The sequence below is a fragment of the Macaca nemestrina genome, chromosome 1 (genome assembly GCF_043159975.1).
Source record: "Macaca nemestrina isolate mMacNem1 chromosome 1, mMacNem.hap1, whole genome shotgun sequence".
In the NCBI taxonomy this organism is placed as follows: Eukaryota; Metazoa; Chordata; class Mammalia; order Primates; family Cercopithecidae; genus Macaca; species Macaca nemestrina.
The window spans coordinates 28,574,259-28,599,397 of NC_092125.1; the positions used below are offsets into that span (position 1 = coordinate 28,574,259).

The 25,139-nt window shown below is 38.1% G+C and overlaps 1 protein-coding gene across 4 annotated transcripts in view; it reads left to right on the forward strand.

Annotated features, from left to right (window-relative positions):
• LOC105484395 (paired related homeobox 1) overlaps positions 1-25,139 on the forward strand; it is a 74,723-nt gene that overhangs the window by 46,629 nt on the left and 2,955 nt on the right. For 2 of the 4 annotated variants that reach the window (XM_011745926.3, XM_011745924.3), the window contains 2 exons: positions 9,483-9,658; positions 16,004-16,185. In XM_011745926.3, coding sequence (XP_011744228.1) covers positions 9,483-9,658; positions 16,004-16,185 — 358 coding nt within the window. Of the gene's footprint in view, positions 1-9,482; positions 9,659-16,003; positions 16,186-20,064; positions 20,137-24,806; positions 25,085-25,139 lie in introns of all 4 variants that reach the window. The other 2 variants (XR_011611038.1, XM_011745925.3) reach the window with 2 other exon arrangements.

The following is a 25,139-nucleotide window of genomic DNA, read 5'->3' on the forward strand; positions in this document are numbered from 1 at the left end:
TGTCAGGTGCCAGGATAGCACAGTTAACGAGTCAGTAAGGTGCCTACATTCATGAAGCTATATTCTAGGGTGAGGCAATCAACGTAAATAGTTACAGGTTGTCATAAGTGTTATAAAGCAGATGGTTAAGATGCTGGGTGAAGAATAGTGAGAAGACTACTTCTGGCTGTTGATCACAGAAGATTCCTACAAAGAATTGACAGGTCAGCTGAGACTTGGGGAAGGAGAAGGAGCCATTAATGTAAAAGTTAGTAGATATGGGTAAGGTCTGTGATGTGTTATTAGGCAAAGAAAGACAAGGTCGGAGAAAAATATAAATGAAAAGGACAAGAAAATTACGTTTTTATCACCATTAGCAGTACAACTAATGTGGAGTGATTGCGTGAGAAATAATAGATCAGCTGAGAAAAGCATGCTAAGCTTTAGGCATGACAAAGAGAGGCCCATGCAGTGTTTTCTAACCTTGTACTCACTTTGGTATCTCTGTCCTCCTTCCTAGCCCTTTCCTGGCTCTGATGGCCACCAAGTGTACTGGAATGTTTTTTTCTCTACTGTTACTTTACTTGTCAAGTGCTTTTGACTTCTTTCTCCAGATCAGTTATAAAGTAAGTATCTTGAAGTGTAGACAACATACAACATTTCTGTCTACTCAGAGCATCTCATTGCTTGGCATGTAGGTGTTCAATAGATATTTGTTCAAATGAATGAATAAAGTGATAGTGAGAGGATGCGAAAGTCAAGATTGAATGTAACCATTGTTAGTGGCATCCATTTTGGGATTAGCTTAAAATGGTTGATATAGGCAGTGTTTGCAGCAAGGCTGATGCCACTTAACTCATGGTTAAAAGGTCAAGGATGGCAGAGAAAAGAAGTATGTAGTTATTCTTATCTCCTTTTAGTAAATTTAGAAGATAGAATAACTCTTTATAGTTATTCTAAAAAACATCGTACGTTTCTTCTTTCTCTAGACTGTGGTTAGAGGTAAACTAATGTCTTCTAAAGATTCACATTGATTTCAGTCTGGAGCGTTGTCTCTGCAGAGTGCTGTGGGCATGGAGGAATATGTCAAGCACTGAAGATTTCTCCAGGCCTGGTAATTACATTGCAGCCCTTATACAAGATAAAATCCAGCCTAAATGTTTCTCAAAAAAGTAAAAAAACACCACCACCACCATCACCACCAAAAGAATATAATTCAGTCATCACCCTAAATGAGCAATTATTGAAAGTTTTTTAAATTAGGCTAGGCATCGGAAATGTAAAAGCTATCCTATAACTCCACAATGCTGAATTTGAAACAGATCTTAGTCCCAGAGCCTAACCTATAATTACGCCAGTTAGGACACTTGAGGGCTAACATCACAGGCTTTCCCAGTAACTCCCCTGATTTAGAATCAAAGCCTCCTTATTCCCAATCCAAAGCCATTTCCACAATTGCTCCATAATACATATTTTACAATAAAATATAAGGAAATGTGCACAACTAGTTGTCACAATTTGTATCATTTAAAAATATATGTATCACTTGTATCTTAAAGCAATTGTCATGGACTGAAAGTTTATATCCTCTCCAAATTCATATATCGAACCCGTAATCCCCAATGTGATGCTATTTGGAACTAAGGTCTTTGAAAGGTAATTAGGTTTAGATGAGGTCATGTGAGTGAGTCTTCATGATGGACTTAGTAGTGTTTTTATAAGAAGAGACCAGGAAGCTTGCTCTCTTTTGCTCTCTCTGCCATATGAGGATATAGTAACAAGGCAGTTGTTTCCAGGCCAGGAAGCAGGCCCTCAACAGGAACCCAAATAGGCCAGCCCCCTCATCCTGAGACTTCCAGCCTCTGAATTCTGTTGTCTAAGCTACCCAGTCTATAGTATTTTGTTTTGGCAGCCTGAGCTGACTAAGCCAACAACCATTTTACAGATACTGAAATTGAAAGCTTCAGATGTTAAAGAATGGTATTTTCCTCTAAAAAGTCAAACTGTAAGCCATTATTTTCACTTCAACTTTTCTTATTCTTTAAATAAAATTTGAATTTTTGTTCTTTAAAGAGAATTTTATTTCATCTAAAAAATATTTTAAAATATCAAGCTTCTTATGTTGACCATTTTAGTGTGTTTTCATCTTCAGATTTATTTGGCATCCAAGACCAGAGTAACACCAAAAACTTTGATATCCTTTTCAGACCTCTTCATTTATTCTATATAGTGTTACAGAATTACCCTTGGTTCTCTCTCTTATTGTGATGGAAAGCTAATTCTCTGTTACTGTGGCTTTCTGTGCTATAAGCACCTTGTCCATTTAACACAAGATTAACAATTATAAGAAAATTCAAGTCATGCTTTTGTTCTCACAAGTTCAAATACCATGTAGCTGTCTTTCTGTCTAAGCGGAGAAGCTCTGCTCCATCACTCCTGTCCTTCTAAGAGCTGAGCTTACTCATTAACTATGTACATCTCCTTCATTCCTGTCTGCTTCCAGTCTTGGTTTTTTAGAACCTGTGTTTACCAGATTTTTCTTTAGAACATTAAAAATTATAACCAAAACAATAAGGAATCATTGAAAAAGATGACATATGATGCTTGCCTCTCATGAAAACACTAGTTTCTACTGGTAATGGCAAGATTGATGTTGTCTCTTTTACAAAGTGATAACAGTCTCACTGCAAAGGGAAAAAAAGCTCAGCAGAAGAAGACAAGAGCATATGCCTCATCCTCAGCTCTGTTTGTAATCGCAGTCCAATTCCTAAGTCAAATAATGTATTCATGAATACATTATTGTTATTGGTATTAGTAATATTATGTATTCATGAACACATTAGTATTATTAGTAGTATTATTATTTCATGTCTGATTATTCACTTACTGAGCATTGATAAGAGCTTCAATTAAATACAAACACAAATGTGCTCTAGAGTTATAGTCTAAAACAGATTCATCATCACATGGAAAATGCCTACATAATGGGGGGAGGGGAGATTTATCAACATAGCCTCAGAAGTAAGTATGGTTCCAATATGAGACTACACAGAAAGTCTGTTCTGGCAAGTGTCCTTGCTTTGTGTTGGATATTCTCAGGGGTTCTGGTCAATAATCCTTTAAGAAAAAAGCCTTAAGAGAGTTAAAGCACTTAAGGTGATATGGATTGTGTTAACATTTTTGGTGCTATAGAAATGTATTTGTTCTATAGAAGTGAAAAGAAATACATAACAAAGAAGCTAAAAACAGTGCAAATCACATTAGAGTACCTCATATTCTTGAGTGTTCTCTACTTGAAAGGAGGGTTGGCTATATTGAGAGAGTTACATTTTGAGCTGTCTACACAGAGCCACTGACTCATCTTTTTGATCAAAACCATTCAAAATAATGTAATGTCACACTTCTTACAGCATTTTGTTCTCCAGAGAACATATGTCATTTCCCAAATTACGTATAAGATGTTTTAATCCTGTTTGCTAAGGCTTAGTCTGATACTTGACTAAAAATGAACCAAGTCTTACCAAGATGACAGTAAAGACCACCAAACAAAGTTTAGGGGATTTAGTGTGCTCTAGTTCAGGTAGCTGTGCTGTGATAATGCACAATAGCTGCACAGTTGGGTATTTGTATTGGCAGAGATCTGTTCACTCTTGATACTCGCTGGGAGTCAATGGTGGAGGACTGCTGAAGGACTATGCTGTTGAGAAGGAGTGGGTGTGCTGCTCAACTTGGCTTTGGTCATTGTGATGCACTAAGCTCAGTCTATATTGCAACAGTCTTCCCAGTTAAGTGACCTATGTGCCATTTATCAGGGCACATATTAGAAAGATGCTGTCCTAATTTCAGTTAATGCTGAGTGTAGCCAAAGAAACTCAAATGAATACCACCGCTCTATTTCACTGCTTTTCATAGGCCTTGCAATAAAAGCTAAATGGTTTTTAGTGGCTTTTGCAATTACACTTCCTTTCAATTTTCCAAAGGTTACAGGGCCTGAACCACACAAATCCCATTAAAGTAAGTAGCTGTTGTGCAATATAAGTTCCTTTGAAAACATTCTTCAATGCCCATAAAATGATCAGCGGGCTGCACTTTAGATCCGCTTGCCTGCCATGCTTTCAACCAGAAGGCAGATGACAAGCTTTGATGTGGTAGTTGGTTTCTGCTACTGGAGCTGGCATTTTATCTTCTTGCATCAGATTTTTTCCCAAACTGATGTGACCCAGGCATAGGAAACAGTTTTCTTCAGATTTTATTCCTAAAATATGTTTTTACCGTACCTTTAAATTACGTTTGGCTGACCAATGATTTGGAATCTCTAAGGTTCCTCCCACAGGATGCAGAGCAGAAGAGGGTGAGGGGTGTTGGAGTTAGTTGAAGCTTGCATGGTGAGTGCAAGGCCTTAGTGAATAGGGATCACCACATGCTGTCAGGTCCCCGTGCTTGAGGATGGCACTTTCTGCCTTCTCCTCCACCTTCCCTCTAGGGCAACGTCAGCAGCCACTTGAGGAGTCCAGAGTGAACTTCACACTAGAGCCAAGGTCAGGGCTATTGTTCTCTTTAACTCATATTTGAATACACGGAGGGTATCCTACCTCGGGCTTGCAGACTTCTTTTCTCAAGAAGTTCTTCATATGTATTCTAACATTGTGATCCCTTAGAAACACCCATCTCTTTTAGTACCTCTTTCTTGTGTACATTCCTGGTGGTTTAAATAATTCATGTGTCCTGCAGCCGCTTTTCTAATAAAGGATAAAAATGAAAGAATAATTCCTACATTTGCAAAGGAATCAGGCAACAAGCCTTTTTCCCTCTCTAAATCTGGTAACTATTCTATCTGATAAAGAAACACTGCAAAAGAATTTTTCCTCTGTGGGTAAAGCTATCCAGAGACAAAAGACAATGCTAACATAATTACTTGCTATGTATTATTAAAAAGAATAATTGGAATTCAGAAACTATGCAGTGCTTTAAAACTTCAAATAAATCACTAAAGTTCTAAAATTCTGGGACTGCTTCTATACCATGACATTACTATAACTCTTTCAACTTTTACTGTAACGTAATATGTCAAGGAATCCTATCTCTTTTCTATAGAAATACCTGAATGCACTAAGGTGACAAAATATTTACACAGAAAAAATTGAACCATAATTTAAAAAAAGTATTTGATAATATACTAATATATGTATATAAATTTAGAGCCTTGGAAATCAATATGAATTGGTGCTATCAGAAAAGGTTTATAGAGAAGGTAAGATTTGAGATGTGTTTTAGGAACAGAGACATTTTAAACTGTGTCCTAAAGTGAAAATCATCTTCCATGATTGTGGGAGAAGATAGAAGATGGGGCATACCACTAAGCTAAAATAACCCTGCACTTATTTAACTGATGAAGCAAGGACTTATGGATAGCATTGTAAAGAAGAATACAAGAACATCTGGATGAAAATAGCTTTCTAGATGAGAATGGTTGCATTTTTTAATGGCTCTTCTGGTAGGAAAGACAACATGTGATATTCATCGACCCTCTTTCTCAGACCCTTTTTATAACAGCTAGTATGGAAAAATCTGTCTTTCTTATAAACATTTTCCCTGGGGAATGGTTTCCATTTATGTGTTGGATGCTTTGTTGTTTCTCTCTTGCACAGCGTGTATGCTGTCATTTGCACTTAAGAGTGGAATGGAATTGGGAATCCTGGTTTCTCGCTCTGGCTAGAGGTCCCAAGTCTGCATTGTGATTTTGGGCAAGTCACATTGTTCTTCTAGATCTAATTTAACTCATCTGTAAAATAAGATGGTTGAATTAGACAATTTCATGGGTTTTCTTAGATGCCAATATTTTATGACTCATGATCCCAAGCAAGACTACACCTATTTATAAGGATGTTTTGCTTGTTTTTATTAAGAGCAACAATAACTACATATTTTCAGTTTACTCAATTATCAAAAAAGTGTAAAATCCATACACACTTTGGATTTGAAACATTGTGACTTTGATAAAAATGTATCCATGTAGGCTGGACACAGACACGGTGGCTCACGCCTGTAATCCCAGCACTTTGGGAGGCCAAGGCAGGTGGATCACGAGGTCAGGAGATTGAGACCATCCTGGCTAACATGGTGAAACCCGTCTCTACTAAAAATACAAAAAATTAGCCGCAGGTGGTGGCAGGTGCCTGTAGTCCCAGCTACTCGGGAGGCTGAGGCAAGAGAATGGCATAAATCCGGGGGGTGGTGCTTGCAGTGAACCGAGATTGAGCCACTGCACTCCAGCCTGGGCGACAGAGCGAGACTCTGTCTCAAAGAAAAAAAAACTGTATTCATGTCTCTGCTGGTTATTCTACAACTTGGTGAATCCTTCCCATTTTAGAATGCCAAAGAATGAGATGCATCCTAATATCCAACTGGATGTCAGTATCTTCAGACAGCATGTTTCAAAATCAACCTTCACTGTAGTTGTTTTTGCTAGTTGTAGTTGTTTTGACCCTCTTGGAATTTGTACAAACACACTGCTTTCTCTCCCCTGTATTCAACCAGAGCCAAGAATCTGATAAATGTGTTTATCACAGGTCCTTCAGATGCCCTGCAGATGTAAACCTCTACAGTGTTTATGTTTCCTTTTGTACTGCTGAAGATACTGTGCTGGATCCTGTTCTGCATTCTTGGGGAAAAACAGGGAGCTCACACTTTGTGATTAGTGAGCAAAGACAGACCATCCCCAGCACTGCTGCTCGAGCTGTCTCTGTTGCCCACTCATCGTCTCTTTCTATTATGCTTGCACTCTGAAGGACATTTGCCAGAGCCAGACTCCCTGGATCCCTGTTATTTGTGTCTTTTCTCACCTTCAACATGATCTGAACTAGTGTTTTCATTTGTTAAAAACAACAAGAACATTCACTGGGAAACTTTTGCTGGAATTGCTTCAGGTCATCATAGCTATTTATTCCCTGTCATAAACTGTAATTCTCCATTTCCCTTACTCCCACATCAGGGGAGTTGGTGGTTTATGGTGGACAGTCAGTGGAATTTGATTCAACAGTGGAATATTTCAAAGAACTACTGAGATTATGTAGCAGGTTGTAATACTAAGAACAAAACATAAAATATTCTTGGTCTTGATTGCAGTTGGCAGTACAAGAAGAAATAGGCTTATAAAAAACATAAAAGATTTACAATTTGTGGTTGCACCTAAGAAAGAATTTTCTTTGAGAGAAGGAAACAAATCATGGGATTGGCTTAATAAGGGATTTTCTCTATATGACTAAAAATAGAATTATCTCTATATTATTAAAAACAGAAATTTACCTGTATGATTAAAATGGCTTAGGGTCTAATTGGTCGCAGTTAAAACAAAGTACAGAAGCTAAGGATTTTTTTTTGCAGACTTCTGTTTTGGGGGCATGAAATTCAGATTATTGTGCTATCACAAGGGCTTGCATTATCTAGAAAGACCTGAAGTACAAGACAAAATGATTTGGAAAAATGAACATGAATGGGAGAAATGCTTCCAAATATTAAATAGGAAAGAGAATACAAGGGCAAGGTAACTACTAAAAGGTATTTAATCCTAGGTGTTTGAATTCTAGTGCTGATCTTATTGCAAACTAATTTTGCTAATCGCTAGTGGTACAATCAGTGATGTTGGTTAGAATATTTTAGGCATTGGTAGATCTCAAAAATTATTATTAAATTTGCTCAATTTCCAAGATGCAGCTGATCTTACATTCTTACTGAGTGTCACAGAAGTGCCACCAAAGCTGGGCCCCTAGTTGAGGCACCATAAATGTAAAAATCTAAAGAGAAGGTTGACTGCACAAAACTATAAAGCAGAGAGAATGGTGTGGTAGCTTCTTGGCTGGAGGAATCTGGTTGAGATCATATGACATTTTTTGCTACGGAAACAGTCTTCTAAGGACAAGAGGAGTTTCACATTTTCCCTGAAAACAAATTCAACAAGCATTTACTATATATGGGTGCTTTAATTATCAAGAGGAAATGTGCAGTCTCCATTCTAAGCTTCAGGGGTTTTCCTGGTAAGGAAGCATTGATGTAGAAGGGTTCTCTTAGCAAAAAGACTTAGAGACCTTAGTTGTCAGGCCTCTGGATTTAAGCTACATTTTGACTCTGTACACAAATCTAGAACATTCCCTCAATTTGTAATAAGAACAATATTATAGCTGAGGTAGGTGTCATCATGACTCGTGCTAATAGTTTTACTGAGTACGTTGTGTTTGTATTCTCTCTGTTTATAATCAGAGAGAATCAGGAGAATTTGCATATTAGAAGAGACAGCCAAAAGTACTTTCTAAACAGTGAATGGCCAAGCTCTCCTTTCTCCCCATCCTCACTACAACGCCTCATAATTTTCTTGGGGCTGAGCCTCTTTGGGGAAAAGCTAAGGGGAACATAAGTCCAGTTCATTAGATGGAGCGTATGACTTGGATTTTGGCAGCATGGTGTTGCAAATCTCTGGGACTCACACGGGCTCTGCAGAGCTCAGGTTTTAGGGTGACAGTTTGATGAAGGTGTCGGCATAGCTGGTATTCCACTCAGTTTCACATATACATCACTCCTGACTGGGCTGGGTGGGGGCAGCAGGACAGGAGCATACTACTCTCTGACTGCTATGGACAACCTGGACAATTATCTCACCAGGCTACCTTCAGGGGAGCTCAGAGAAAACCAAGGAAGGATCTAGACAGGTAAAAATGGTGTTGTGATTCTTCAAAGGTGCCTAAGATCTTAGGGTCCTAGAACTCAAGTTTGAGTGAAACATTTTCAGGGATCTTTCTGAACTGTTTCCTGTTCTTGGGTTCCCAGGGAGTGAGCTCCAGGCTAATGTTCGCTTGGGTTGATGGCATTGTAGCACTAGTCCTGATCTAGGCTGAGGCCTCTGAAGCCTGCCTTTGCAACAGCATGGAGTCTTCAGTGAACGCTGTTAGAAATTACTTGCTGCTTCAAGGGGAGTGCATGGTAAAACACATCCACGTAATGTGGTTTGAACAGAGTTTCTTCTCTATAACTCTACTTTTGTGTTCATGTATATATGTTAGGAGAGAAGGAACCAGGAGATAATTGGTCTACTTGATTATTAAACTACACGAGTGAGCATAATATTGTCAAAGACAAACAAGGTACAAAAACATCTACTTTTCTTCCTTTATCTCTAGAGAAGTTCAGAGAACATGAACAGGGGTACGATTTTCCTTGACATGTTTGTCAAGGCATCAAGGAGCATGCAAGTAATGTCTCTCTGACAGTTCAGGTCTTGTGCCAGATTTAGAGGCAACAGCCAAGCATTAGAATTGCTGGGATTCTTGACATATGAACTTGAGAGCACTAATGCCCACATTTGCACAAGCAAAGTGGCATTTGGCTATAGGACTTTGATAAAGATGTGAGCAAATGGAGCAATATCTCACTATAGATATACCATAAAAAAAGTTTTAACTGGGACTCCTACAGTGAATTTGGCTTCTTTTCATCATTGTATTCTATTCCAGATGATCAGCTGAACTCAGAGGAAAAAAAGAAGCGAAAGCAGCGAAGGAATAGGACAACATTCAATAGCAGCCAGCTGCAGGCTTTGGAGCGTGTGTTTGAGCGGACACACTATCCTGATGCTTTTGTGCGAGAAGACCTTGCCCGCCGGGTGAACCTCACCGAGGCCAGAGTGCAGGTAACTGAGGCTGTGGGAAGCTGGCACCAAGTAGTCCCCTCCTCAGAGGCACATCTCTGAAGATTGTTTAAAGACACAAATTATAGCCCAGCGCAGTGATTCATGCCTGCAATCTCAGCACATTGGGAGGTTGACACAGGCACATTGCTTGAGCTCAGGGGTTTGAAACCAGCCTGGGCAGCATGGTGAGACCTCATCTCTACCAAAAATACAAAATAAATAAACAAATAGCCAGGCATGGTGGTGCGTGCCTGTGGTCCCAGTTTCTTGGAAGGCTGAGGTGGGAGAATTGCTTGAGCCTGGGGGGTGGAGGTTGCAGTGAGCTGAGATTGTGCCACTGCACCCCAGCCTGGGTGACAGAGTGAGACTGTCTCAAAAATAAATAAATAAACAAATAATATACAAGTTAGAGGCTTCAGATGGGAGCTGGTACTCATAAGGGTTGCAAATGGTCAGCATAAGGATAGAATCCTGTTTCCAGCTGTTTTTCTTTGGGCAGCAAGTATTTTTTTTTTTTTAATAAAATTGAATGTTTTCAGGTAGGGCAGAATAATCTTTGCCACAGGTTCCTCTCCCAGCACCCGTTTCTTTCTGACACTTCCAGATTTATGTGATATACATTGTCCATCTGAGCATTTTACTCTGCACCCTTAGATTTCACTTTGATCTTGAAGTGGTTAAGATGAATTCTCTGTCCCCTACCTCAGCTCTCCTCCTCAGTCTTCAAGAAACTTGTTGCAAGTACACATGAATATGAGCACTGATGGAGTGGGAAATGAATACTTAGGAACTGAGTTAAGAGCACACTCAAGTGGATGATTTTATTTACCCTCAGGGTCTCTGTGAACTCAAAGAGGGTAAGAGCATGAAAGGCAGGAAAAAGAGAATAGCCATTCTTTCTAACATTGGTGCCATGACACATCAACTGCAAGCCAGACATCTAGAACATCATACAACCTGTGATTAACAGTCATAACAATAATGACAATATATAATAACTAACACTACTGGAGCCCTTATATGCCAAGTAGTGTTCTTTACATAAGTAATGTATTTCATCCTCACACTAATTCAACGATGTGGATAGTATTCTTCATTTTGCAGATGAGAAAACTGAGGTACAGAGAGGTTAAAATATTTTGCACAGCATCACATAGCTAGGAAGTGTCTGAAATAGGATTTGAATGCAGACATGCAGATCCAGAGTTCATGCTTTTAATTACCCCCACCGCCCCCCCCCCCCAAAAAAAAACTGAATGAATAAAAGTCTCCTGGCTAAATGCCTTTTGGAGTAGTGCTTTGCTCTCTGCTGAAAGATCTTATTGTCTTCCATATTGCCAGTAGCAAGATGCTGTTTTGATAAGGTGGGTAGGTCCAATCTGTCTTGTCTTCCTTACGAAATTATTGTTTGTATATCTATGTTCTGTCTGAGAGTTAAGAATTTCTTTCTGCAAATGATAACCCTCTTGACAGGCCAGAACTGAGCTAGACCCCAGGGTAGATTTCTACCCCATTGATTACGGTCTGTGTCTATGGAGGAACCACAGTATACAGTGGGAGACCACTGTGGAGTTGATGCAGAGATCTTGGTACTCCCTTCAGTCTGAAGAGAAAGTGTGAAAGTTTCCCTATGGGGAAACAGGGACCTCACCAAGAAGTACGCCCCAAGAAAAGAAATGAAAATGTCAGTGACAAAAGAAGAAAGTTATGGGAGCCTGTGGGGTCCCTGAGGGTAGGTTAGGAGGAAGTGTGAGTGCAGGTGCCCCTTTGGGCTCAAGTAAGAGTGACCCATAGGGACAACACTCAGTTTTGCTCTCCCATTCGCCATCCAGGGCAGATTATTAAATTTGTCTTCCCACACCCTCTTCCCCTACACTGCTCACCGCAAATCTCTAACTCTGCTCTTAAATCCTTTCCTCTCTCCTCAAAAACTCCATGTCTTTTATGCCACACCTCAGCTTGCAGTGGTGTAATGAATACTTTTAGTCCAGTAACCCACAGCACACTAATGTGCCACTTTTGCTACGGTGATCTAAATTTTAAATAAGGAAACCTGCCCAGGGCAACGGTAGACATTTCAAAAAAAAAAAAAAAGTGAAAGACCAATTTTGGGGTTGGTGGACTGTCTTGCCCCTATCATGACAGGGAAATGTCTTTTTCATATGTTGGAACTATTTTTTTCTTTCTCTTTTCCCACCTTGCTATGATTTAATGACTTTTAGAGCTGTGAACGTTTCCTAAATGAGTAGGACAGAGTTCTCCCTCCATGGCTTTACTCTTCCCCCATGAAAGCCTGTCTTTTTCCAGTCTGAACCAACCCCTTCTGATTCCGGGCTTCTTTATATTTATGGCGTTTATCATAACATGAAATGTATTATATTGAGTTGTATCTGGGCCAACTTCCCCCACAGGACTGAGGAGGCCTCTTGGATGGAGGCCATGTTTTATTCATCTTTGCAAAATTTATTTTTTTTTTCTTTTTCCTCTTTTTTTCCTCATACACTTATCAAGCACATATTATGCTCTTGAACCCAGTTTTGGTTTGCTGGGGATGAATAAGACACCGACCCTCTCCTTAAGGATGTTTGCACCGGGGTGGAGAAGATAGATGTGCAAACCATACATTTATGATATCATAATGTGATTCCTACATCAGTGGAATGTACAATAATTAGTGATAGAGCAGAGGAAGGAATGATCTAATTTGCCTGGGGGAAAAGGGAGAGAATTTATATTTATTAGACACCAATTCTGGGCCAACTCTCAAAACTATCCTGTAAGTAGATATTATTATCTCCAAGTGATTAGGAGAAAAAGGAGCAGAGAAATTAAACAACTCCCAGGACAAATCTTGAAAGTAGTGTAGCCAGTATGACTTTTAAGTTATGTTCAATGTTAAAGTTGAACTTTGAAAAAAATATGTAGGCTTTGATACCTGGACAAAGCAGGAAAGAATATGATAGGCAAAGGAAATATCTGGTGTGAATATTTTTAGGTGGGAAATAGCCTAACACATTTAGGAGTCCACAGGTAATTTTGAACACAGGGTAGGAGCTGGAGCCATAGAGGGCCAGTGTATGAGGTTAGAGTGATGTGGCTTGTGGCTGGATTGATGGACAAAGAGCAAATTCCTGAACAGCTTTAGTTCTGCGGTTAAGAAGTTTTTATTTTATTCTGTGACTGATGGGGAGCCAGTAGATGATATAAAACAAGGCACTTATGTGATTATATTAACATTTAAGATGATAGCTCTAAGAGCAATGTGAAGGCACAATAGAAACAGAAGAGCCAGGAGTCTGGGAAGCCAAGTCCAGATTCCACCTTGGCCAATTTCCACCCAGGCCCTTCATGCTGCGCAGTTCTACAGGGAACTGATCACATGTTATTTTATGTGTATGTTGTCCCCTCGAGCTGTACAACTGCTCACTCCACAAAAAGAATTTTGTTCTCCCATACCTTGTTATACATTTCTATAATTGCATTTAAAATACTTGTTTTGCAGTTTTTCAAATTTACATGCCTTCCTTTAATAGGTTGTGAGCTGCTTAAAAGCAGAGCATAAGTTTCTCATCTCTCTCTTTCCAGCATTTAGTACAGGGCCTGGACCATAGCAGGAGCTCCATAAAGATTTCTTGAATGAGTAAATGAATGAGTAGAATTCCATAGCACTCTACAAGAGTTGTATGATCATGAATTGGATGTCCTTGAGTTCAGAAACTCAGCCATTTATTATTTATGTGAATTTCAAGAGATTACAGTCATATAATGCTTAATAATGGGGAGTCTGTTCTGAGGACTGCATTTTTAGGTGATTTTGTCATTGTGCAAACATCATGGAGTCTACTTACACAAATCTAGATGGTATAACTGACTGCACACCTAGGCTATAGGGTATAGCTTGTTGCTCTTAGGTCACAAGCCTGTACAGCATATTACTCTACTGAATAGTGTAGGCAATTGTAATACCATGGGAAGTATTTGTGTATCTAAACATATCAAATTTAATTATAATATAATTAAGTTATAATTATTATAATTCAATGAGACCACCATCGTATACAAGGTCCATGATTGACTGAAACATTATTATGTGGTGCATGACTGTATTTAATCTCATTGAAATTGCTTTCTAACTGTAAAATAGAAATATTAAAACTTAATATGTGAAATTGTCATGTTGACTAGAAATAATGTATGTAGTGTGCTTATATAAGTTCCTAGCCCTAGTAACACTTAACAAACAATATTGTTTGCCCACTTTTTAATGGGATTGTTTATTTTTTTCTTATAAATTTGTTTAAGCTCCTTGTAGATTCTGGATATTAGACCGTTGTCAGATGGATAGATTACAAAAATCTCCTCCCATTCTGTAGGTTGCCTGTTCACTCTGATGATAGTTTATTTTTCTGTGCAGAAGCTCTTTAATTAGATCCCTTTTGTCAATTTTTGCTTTTGTTGAAATTGTTTTTGACATTTTCATCATTAATTCTTTGCCTATGTCTATGTCCTGAATGATATTGCCTATATTTTCTTCTAGGGTTTTTATAGTTTGGGGTTTTATACTTAAGTTTTTAATCTATCTTGAGTTAATTTTTGTATATGGTGTAATGAAGAGGTCCAGTTTCAATTTTCTGCATATGACTAGCCAGTTCTCCAAGCACCATTTATTAAATAAGGAATCCTTTCCCCATAGCTTGTTTTTTTCAGGTTTGTTGAATATCAGATGGTTGTAAGTGTACAGTCTTTTCTGAGTTCTCTATTCTGTTCCATTGGTCTGTGTGTGTGCTTTTGTACTAATACCATGCTGTTTTGGTTACTGTAGACTTCTAGGAGATTTTGAAGTCAGATAGTGTGATGCCTTCAGCTGTGTTTTTTTTTGCTTAGGATTGTCTTGGCCATATGGGCTTTTTTTCATTCTATATAAAGTTTAAAGTAGTTTTTTCTAATTCTGTGAACAATGTGAATGGTAATTTAATGGAAATAGCATTAGATCTATAAATTACTTTGGCCGTATGGCCATTTTCGTGATATTGATTCTTCCTATCCACGAGCACGGAATGTTTTTCCATTTGTTTGTGTCCTCTCTGATTTCCTTGAGCAATGGTTTTTAGTTCTCCTTGGAGAGGTGCTTTACTTCTCTTGTGAGCTATATTCCCAGATTTTTTATTCTCATTGTAGCAATTGTGAATTGGAGTTCATTCATGATATGACTCTCTGCTTTTCTGTTGTAGATGTATAGGAATACTTGTGATTTTTGCACACTGATTTTGCACCCTGAGACTTTGCTGAAGCTGCTTATCAGCTTAAGAAGTTTTTGGGGTGAAACGATAGGGTTTTCTAGATACAGGATCATATCATCTGCAAACAGAGACAGTTTGACTTATGTAGCAAACCTGCACATCCTGCACACGTATCCTAGAACTTGTAAAATAAAATAAAAATAAATAAAATTAAATGATAGGTTTATTATTAGCTGTAGCAAATGCTGTCTGTGCTGTCCATTTCCCTTGAACTCTACAATTAAGTGCAGTCTGGTCAGCTTCCAACTTTTAGTGCCTGCATTTCTGTGCCAGCAGTTTCTTTTAGAACTTCAGGAGACTGCCCTGCCTTCAGCATTCCAGAAGTGCTGGAACATTAATATCCAACGACTGACAGGATCCAGTGTACACACACCCAACTCCGTCAGCCCCAGGAGGGATAACTCTGAAGTGTGTGTCCTACATTAGTCTTAGTTTTCAGGATCTCTGTAGGATTGAGCTACCGCAGAGATAGCTGGTTTAGTAGCACACTCTTTAGTGGTTGCCTTTTCTTCTCTGTTACTTCCTTGCTCCCCAAATGGTGTTCCTTGCACCTCCCAAATAAAACACTTCCTTCTTAAATCTTAGTTGGAACATCTACTTTTGGGAGATGAGGAATTTTCTTAAAATATAATTGTTATGAAAGCAGATGACATTTTCACATTTTGAAGAATTTCGAGAAAGCTTTTAGAAAAGTCATTATTTCTGTGGCAGAAGCCTAATGAGATTTTTCTTGATTACAATTATAACAGGGATTATAACCCATATTTTGCTGTCCTGTCTGTAAGTCACACAGATCCCATCTCCGGAGACCTGATTACTGGAGAATTTCATGGTCTTGTAATAGTCTGGACCTTTAAGAATGGCCCTCATGAGGGAAGCCGTAAGGCATGTTTCTATTGTTCTAAGGAGAATTCCATAGCCATCTTATATCTTCCTTGGGAAGGCATTATATAGTAAAATCAACCAGAATTTCATCCATGTAACCCCTTCTTCTTTGTTTTTCCTCTCTTTCCTTACGCCTTCTCGCCTCCTAACAATCCTCCAGGTGTGGTTTCAGAACCGAAGAGCCAAGTTCCGCAGGAATGAGAGAGCCATGCTAGCCAATAAAAATGCTTCCCTCCTCAAATCCTACTCAGGAGACGTGACTGCTGTGGAGCAGCCCATCGTACCTCGTCCTGCTCCGAGACCCACCGATTATCTCTCCTGGGGGACGGCGTCTCCGTACAGGTGAATGACTGGCCCACTCTCCCTTGCTCCACTTCCGCTTGTTTCTCAGCGGTCGGTCATGTTTCAAGCTGCTTGTGCAGCTCACCGACATTTCTTACTGGGTTAATCTCTTCAGAGACATTCAACTTGCTGACATCCCCACATTTTCCCAGGAGATTATTAGCTGCCCCAGGAGCAGGGTTTGGGGCAGAAGTAAGAGGGGCAGGCTATCTCAGCAATCTCCTCTTGGACTCAGGAACTCTTGCAAAGGTTTCAAAGATGAGGAAGAATTTAAAAGAAAAGATCATTAAGCTGTGCCCAGTGTCCCTCTTGCAACAATTCTGCAACAACACTTTACCCTGTTTCCAAATTTAAGATAAATTCGTTGTATTATGCAAATGTAGGGACTTAACTTATAAAGCTCCAAGTATAGGGCCAAAGGCAAACTTTGCAGTAAAACTGACTTTGAATTTAAAAAAAGAAGAAGGAAGGAAGGAAGAAAGAAAGGAAAGAAGGAAGGAAGGAGAGAGACAGAGAGGGACTATGACAGAGAGAGAAGGAAGGAAAACCCAAGTTCATTCTGATCACTTTCATGGCCAAGGTTCTTTGTTAGTAGGTGTGAATTTCTTATAATGCCAAATGCCTTCCTAGTCTATTGCTAATTCTTGTCTACTTGTCTGAAGGTTTCTCTGGGGATCAGTTTGTGTGTATTTGTGTGTGTGTGTGTGTCTGTGTGTGTCTGCATGTGTTTGTGTGTGTGTTTCTTTTAAATAAAAAAGGAATGTATAATTTACACTAAACTTTTATATTAAAAAGTTGAACATTTTTAAAGAAACAAATAACAGAGTACTATTTCAATCTCATAAAGAGGTTTTTAACCTCCAATTATCATGCTGTTCAGAAAATACAGGCTGCCAGAAGGGAAGCTGAGACACAAGTGCCTAACCCACTGGATTAGTCTAGAGTGCCTTTCTTTGAAAGTAGACCTGAGTACTCTGAGAAACCAGGCCAAGCCTACGTGTTCTCCCTGGCTGATTTCAGTGGAGGCAGAACTATTCACAAATTCATTTATTATGCTTTTGTTTACCTTTTTATTGTCAAGGTTAATTATTGGTTTAAGGAGAGGTTTTAAATGAAATATAGGAGATTATGTCTCAGATGAAGTTGAATTCCTGACATGAAATGCTACATTTTTGAAATGCAAGTGTTTTTCAAAGGTTCATAGCTTTAATCAAAGCAAAAAGCCTCATCTAAAAGTTTCTTTCTGTTCCAAATCAGTTCCTTTAGAGAAACACGGTAAATGCATTTGGAAATTTCTTTTAATCCCCTGTTATAAAATTAGCCTGAATTCTTTTGGTCTTAGCACATAGAGACCCTCCGTCTAGGAAAGTCTTATTCTGGGCCCTGTTGCACTCAGATGTGGTGTGCTTTGCTGATCTTGAAACATTAGTTATATCTGTGTGCCCTATTTTAAATTTAAACTCTTCTCCTATAAGATTTACTAAAAATACAGTTTTTGAAGACCATTGTAAAATCACATATTCTCTAATATTTTAAATAAATGAAAGTCTGCTTTATTTCTCTTATAAATATTGGTATAAGAGAAATTTAGTGTGTTCATGAACATGCTAAATGACTTGGAAAATGGGTGTGGTTCAAAGCCTGATGCTTCAAGATCTCTGGTTTGAATATGGTCACAACCAGGAAGTATTGTTCCTTTTTCTGTCTGGGTCCTCCATAGGAATTTTTCACACCAGCAATAAACAATCCAGATGGCTGCCACATGGTCCTTACCAGTGAGAGGCTTCACACAGCACACTGCATGAATGGGGATGAAATCCTTCCTGAATTAATATAGGGTTATATTACTTGGACCTCAGCCATTTGAGCCTCAGCGTCTGCATCATACGTGTTTAGTATATGGACATCTAACTGAAATTATTAACATGGCAATTTATGCGTGCCTGTTTTGGAAATACTCTATTTTAATGGAAAGAATTATGTAGAAATACTGGATACATTTTTAAAAACATCCATAATTCACCATCTTGACATAACTAGTATGTTCATTTTTGTGATTAGAGTTCAATATTTTATATAGGTGTAGCCTTAGTATATATATTATTTTGTATTCTTCTCTTTTCACTTAAAATCATATAACCTAGTACGTTTTACTCATTTCATGGCATGCTTTTATATCATTTCTCTCTTAGAAATTGAATTTGTAAAAATTAATTAAAAAATCATAAAATGTTCATATTCTGTATGAAGAATAAATTATTCTTCAAATATAAGTAGAAAAGTGATGTTAAAACAGTAATCTAATCAATAATAATGTTTTTGATCCAATGTTGACTGAAGTGTTTATATTTTGGTTAATTTCTAAAAGTAGCAAAAAGCTATTCTGTTATTTGGAGAAGTTTCTGCTATGTTTAGAACCAAACTATGTTATGATTTCACACTTTGAAGCTTGATAGGAAATATTGTTAAGGAAATAAAAAAGAAAAACAAGTGATCCAAAGCAAAGGAAATGATAGACCTTTTGTGTTATGAAAAATTAACTCACTGTTCTTGTTGATACTATTATGTCAAGTTAGTTATCTCACATGTGACACTCATTAAAAGGCATTTCTCTTGGTTAATTCTTGGAACACTCCTGTGTGATAGCTCTGTCTTGCTCTGCTTCCAAAGAAGAGACTAAACACTTGCCCAAATTTAAGTCTTCAGCAAGCAGAACTAGAACTAATGCTTGTGATCCCTGTTTTTATCCAACATGTTAAGCCACACAACTGTACTCTCATTCAAATTAAACCTTGCATTGTATCGAAAGTAGTAAAAAAGTATAAGATTGGAAAACTATCTAAAATCCCCTTTTTATTCAAGAGCTATCTCAGATCAGTGAGGCATGCCTGCGGCTGAGGTCCACATTCCGTGCGGTGTGGGCATCCCAATGGACTGATAGATGTGGCTTGGTCATACAAGCCAGAGACAGTGAGCAGACAGTTTTACCAGAAAGGATAGTTTGTTGACTTCCACGGTTATCCCCTGAAAAAAGAAAGGAGAAAACCAAGGCATAAAAGCAGTTATTTGCATATGGTCAGAATTTTGGGTTGGAAAATAGCCAACATATTTTTTTTCTGGGTGTCTTTTACATCCAGAGTGATAGAAGTGTAATTTATTGTTCAAACTGGGGCATTTTTTAGAGAGAAAGGGGAACGCTATTAATAATTATACTAGGACAACAGGTATAAGCCAGGATTGTCCCTAGGACATATAGTTTGCTCTAATTATAGCACGTCATGACCTCACTCATTCCCTTGATTGAGCATGTTAGAGGTGATGACATTAGGCAGGCAACTGAGTCACCAGAGGGACAAAGCATTCCCTAACACGGACACTGTTGTCCTGGCAGGTGTCTTCTTTATCCATCCGTGGCCAGTTAAAGGAAGCTTGTTTTTGGCACACACACCCATTGCTTAACTCAGAGCTATTTTTCTTAGGCAACTTGTAAGAATGAAAGCACACACAAGCACCAAAATTATTCAGACTCACTAATCTTGCAGTGCTTTGCTTCTTGGGTAGCAGTGACCAACCAAGTCCTGAACTTTTGACTGTTATTTGAAATGAAGTAGCCAAGAAACATCTTCCCAGAGACATCCTTTCCTAGGTGAAGTGGGTAGTGAATGGCCTGGTTCTGCATTATTGACCTGAAGTGCTGTTTCCAGAGGGAAGCCTGGGCTTAAAAGAAAGCTAGTGATCAGTGAAAGAGAGGCCAGCTATCCTCGTCCACAGCTTCCCTCCCCATCCTTCTCCTCCCCTCATTTGATCATGGTCATGGTGCTGCCTGACATCTGCTGAACGCATTTGGCTTATTTCTCCCTTTCACACTTTCAAAAATAGATCCTCGTCCCTCCCAAGATGTTGTTTACACGAGGGGCTTCATAACGGATTCTAACGGAAGACACTGAAAAGGTAACTTGTCAGAGGGGGAAGAGGGCGGCTGCTTGGGGTAGGGTTTAAGTGGGAATTCAGAGTGTTTAAGAAAGTGGGGGTTGCAGTTCTAGAAATTTCAGCAGTGAAGTCCTCAAGTGAGGAATACTATTGGGAACCAGAGCTGCAAGAAAGCATGTCCACGAAATGAATGGTAGGGTGATACTAGTCTAGAGCAGGGCTCTTCAGAGATTGCTGTGCGCGGGAAACATCTGGGATCACGTGACTGTGCAAACTCTGATTCACGAAGTCCAGGGTGGAGCTTGGATTCTGTATCTCTAACTTGCTTCTAGGTGATGCTGATGCTGCTGACACTTGGTGCACACTTTGAACAGTGAGACTTTGTAGGTTACCGGACAGGGTTCAGAAGAATTATTTTCTTGTCCTGGCTTCTGCTGCTCCTCAGGCCAGTCAGATCATTGCTCTCTTATATAGCTTTGTATCTAACATGAAGCTAGCAATAGTTTCCCTATTGCTTATTTCACAGGGGTGTCTGGAACCTACTGATAAGCAATGTGCACGTCAAAAAAAGTCTTGCAACAATAGAAAGATATAAGAGGCTTTATATGTAAAAGCATTTCTAAAATGAAAAGTTAAAAATAGCAGAAAGATCACCGAATATATAGTACAAACTGAAAGCTTACCAATGAAATGTGCAAGTGTGTTCACTTTAAGAGATAAATATACATCTTAGAAAATCAACTTCTGAATTTCAAAACATAAGTTAGAAACAGAAGTTAGTTATTTAAATCACAAAAGATCCCTTTCCAAAGAATGTACCAGATCTCTTTTTAAAAGTAAATTTCCCTAGGAAAACTGGTATTACATTTTATCAGGTGAGGCAAGTATGCCTCTGTTGTACTTGCACTGACAAAAGAACAAACCAGAGACTTTCTGCAACTTCTATGCATCACAATCTTGAACACCATAACCCCTACAGTCTTTGAAAAAATCCTGAGCTGGTGAAACCCAAGATTTCAGGAAAACTCATAGACTTCTTGGCTGACAGATTTGTCTTTAGGGTGAAATTGTAAACGTCATCATTTGTTCAAAGGGCCACATAGAAAACAAAGAGTTGAAAACAGAGTCAGGTATTATTTTTTTCCCAAGCTAGCAATTGTTTTGTGATTTGTGGGACTCAACACTATAGGTTTTTAGAAAGCAGAGGGGCAGTTGTCCGTAAGTATCCTGGCTTTAAAATCGTACTACGAATAGTATTTTCTGGCAGTCATTTTAACATTTTTCTTTTTTCCTCACAACTTTCAGGGTAGGTTGAAGTGATAAAAAATGATTTGTCCCCAGTGAAAACAGTCCTCCAACCCTGCTAGTGATTAGCATTCTGCTATCTATGGCTGTGCTGCATCTGTTAGGAATCTCCAAATAAGGAAATGCAAACATTTGAAGCTGATTTAAATGTGTCAACTCCGTGTAAGTCTCAGTGCAGACTAGCTAAATCAACAGATGTGGTGCAAGCATTTATTATTAATCTCTAATTCCTCAGTGCACTTTATTCAGTAGTGTGGTTTCTTGGTCACTGACACAAAGAACTTAACTATAACTAACTAAAAATGGGGCTTTAGCCAAAACCTAAGAACTCAGTCCCAGAACTTATGTCTGTACCCTGCTTCCAAGAATAAATGGATTTTGCTTAGAAGGCAAGACCAACAGGCAGGATCTCTGGTTGTTGTTAAGCAGGCTTTTGGTTGTTGTCATGTGCTTAATCTGTACAAATCACTTAGTTTCAATCTCACCATTTGATCCGAGCAAGCTTAATCCTGTATAGGAAGGACTGGTCATTTTACATGCTCTGAATGGCTCTATAAATTGGTTGAAAACAGTTAATTACCCTCATTGGACTTTTAAGAAAACACTTTAGGGTTCTCTTTCTTTTCCTAAAGCAGAACTTCAGAAGTTTCCATGACATGGAAAGCAGATGGTCACAAACAATTTCATATTGGCAGCCACTCAAGACTGTCTTGCATCTGTTGACACTTTAGGAGGCAGGTCCTCTCCATCTTACTTCTAATGCCATTTTTGAAGAATGACTAAGCTACTCTCAGAGGACTCACTCACTAATTCTGTCTTTTCTGACTTGTAATAAGTTTTGCTTTTCACGGGTAAATCCAAGGACTGCTCACTGCTTGCTATATTGCACCCTTAGCTTAAATTGAGAAGCTAGATCCATGTCAAATTACTGGAAAACAGACTTGCAATTATTTAGTATGTTTACAAAATATTATTGGAATCCATATTTGTAGGATTACATATTCTAAAAATTTTTAAGAGGCTGTGAATTAAGATGGCTTTGGTTCTTTTATCCTACTTCTTATGGCTATGGAATGCTTGAACAAGTTAAATCAATTTTGAAAGTTTATACATTTCCTATGCATTTATCAAGTGAAAATGTTATCACCTATCAAGCTCCTAGGGAGCTGCAAAATTCATTCATTAAAAACAACTGCTTTTTAATCCTCATGCTCCACTAATTTGAGGGATACCTATAAGACGTTGTCACAGACTTGCCTCTGCTGGTGTTCTTATACAACGTCACTGTATAATCAGACAAGGGCACTGTTCTTTACTGTGGAAAAGCAGGCTGCAATTTATGTGAGAAATGTCCCAGTAAATACCCAATCTCCTGTGCAATAGATGATCTGAATCCCATTAATTTGTTTTTGAGATAGAAAGTGCATTAACATTCATCTCATTTGGGACATCACTGTCTTGCTTACATTTGAGAGAGAAACTCAATATTTCCAAGTAATGTGTGACCCTACTAAGTCCTCAGACTAGAATATCAGGTGGTAAAGCTAGTTGACTATGAAATCACTACAATAAAAATGGTTATGCAATAGACAACTCGTAATCATTATTATAGGAGACATTTCTGGGAAATAGCAATAGCATCTTCAGTAAACTAAAATAATCTCCCCAAGGTTCTAATCTCCCTTTTTGGCTAAAGAGATGGAACACAACTTTGATATCTAAGAAAGGGCAAATTTCTGTTAAATAGGACTTTGCTTGTTCAGAATCTCAAAAAACACATCTCTCAGAAAATTAGACCAAGTACTTAAAGCACAATATTCTATGACAATCTACAATTTAGCATCAGAAAATTTTTCTTTATCCTCTCTCGTGAAGTTTTAGCTTTCTGTTTTCAGAAGCCATCAAAGTTTCTTCTCAATACTTAGCAAATAATACAGGCAACTCCTAATTCCAGGTTCTCTTCTATGTGTTTAAAATTATACTAACTGTGCATCATCTTTAGGGCTTAATTCTGTCACAGAAACCTGATTATGAAAGGTTGACTTGGTTGATTTTATAATAATCTATGACTTAGGTACATTTCCCAAATTCAATAGTCTTTTTTTTTTTTTCTCAGATACTTAGATCTTTGGATTCTTGGTATATCCTAGAAATTTTTTGAATATAGGTTTTGTGGGTTTACATACATTTATGGTAAGGTCTTGAGTGGAACCGTGAACTAAATGATAATACGTATATGAGTTTTGAAAATAAGTGACATTTCTTGGTATATTCTTAAAAAAACTTGTCCCACTTTAGTGTATTGTTCCGGTCATTTATCTCACTTCTAATTTAAACCTACCTTAACTGGGAACTCTTCTGCTTCTATCCCTTGATAGGTAGTGGTAGAAGTGATAGTCTAACTATACTAATAACTTGTTCAGTTTTTATTGTGAAAGATATTTTTTGATGGGTCCAAGTATACACAGCCATCAGCTTCTACTTTTGTCATTACCTACTGACTTTGCTCTTTCTATTAAGATAGTAAAATTGGCAGTAAGGACCAGTTCCTGTGAATAAAAGCATATTGGTAAGATATATTTTGTTTTTAGAAATCATTGCTCACAGCAGAATGACAGAAACCAATGACATCGAGCAGGAATCAATTTAATTATACTATATCTAGATATTTCTTAGTTATCTGTTTATTCATTGAACACATAGTACTAGATATGGTGTCATTTCTACCTGAGGAAACAGTGTGAACAAGGCAGATGTGATGTCTAATCTATGGAGCTTATAGTTGAAACAGTGATAGATACTAAACAAATTATTAACTAAACTTGAATCGAGTGCTAAAAGCAAAAGTTTAGTGTGCTATAATAGAACATAGCTTTGTCTAGCTGTGTGCACACACACACACACAGAGTCACCCATACATTTAACCAGGGCTATAAAGATTTTAAATTAAAGATGTATATTTCTGGAAATACCTAGTGATCTGGGACTCATTATATTTCTTAATTTTTTTGAGTTAATTATTAGTAACTGAGCTGAAATAGGTTATTATGAGTTTTGACTCTGTGTGTCCCAAATAAGAATCAATGACTTGCGTTCTATTTGTGGAGTAGCTTTACTTTTCTCTCTTTCTGATCTTGTCACTTGATCCCCAGAACCACAAACTTTTATGTGGCTGACAAAATTCCATTGGAATGTAGGCAACAGAAGAGCACATGTCATTCCATTTATAAGTCTATCTCATTCCAGCCCTGAGTTGAAAGATTTTACTAATCTTAGAAGCAACTAAAAACATTTTTATTTAATTAAAATGCATATCCTTTTAACTATTTAGTAGAAAGAGTAATTTACTATTAAGTCTATGAAACCATTTCTTTTTCCTTTAATAGAGATTCATGGATGCAATGAACAGAAACCCACCAACGACAAATTTCTGCTTACCAGTGTTCTTAGGTCCTCATTGTAATCTCTGACAACGAAAAACAACTTCAGATTTTTCTCAGCAATAAAGACAGTGAGAAACAGTTACCTCTGAAGTCAAGAATGCTGAAAATGGAGACTTTGATAGTTTATCTAGTAGATTTAAACATTTTCAAAATAACTGACCCAAAAGGCAGTGTGTGCTATTCAAGTTCTTTTGAGGAGTTTTTAAAATCAAGGCCAGTGGGTTAGTAAACTCTTGATTCAGCAATGCTTGGTACTATCAACCAGTAAATTAAGAA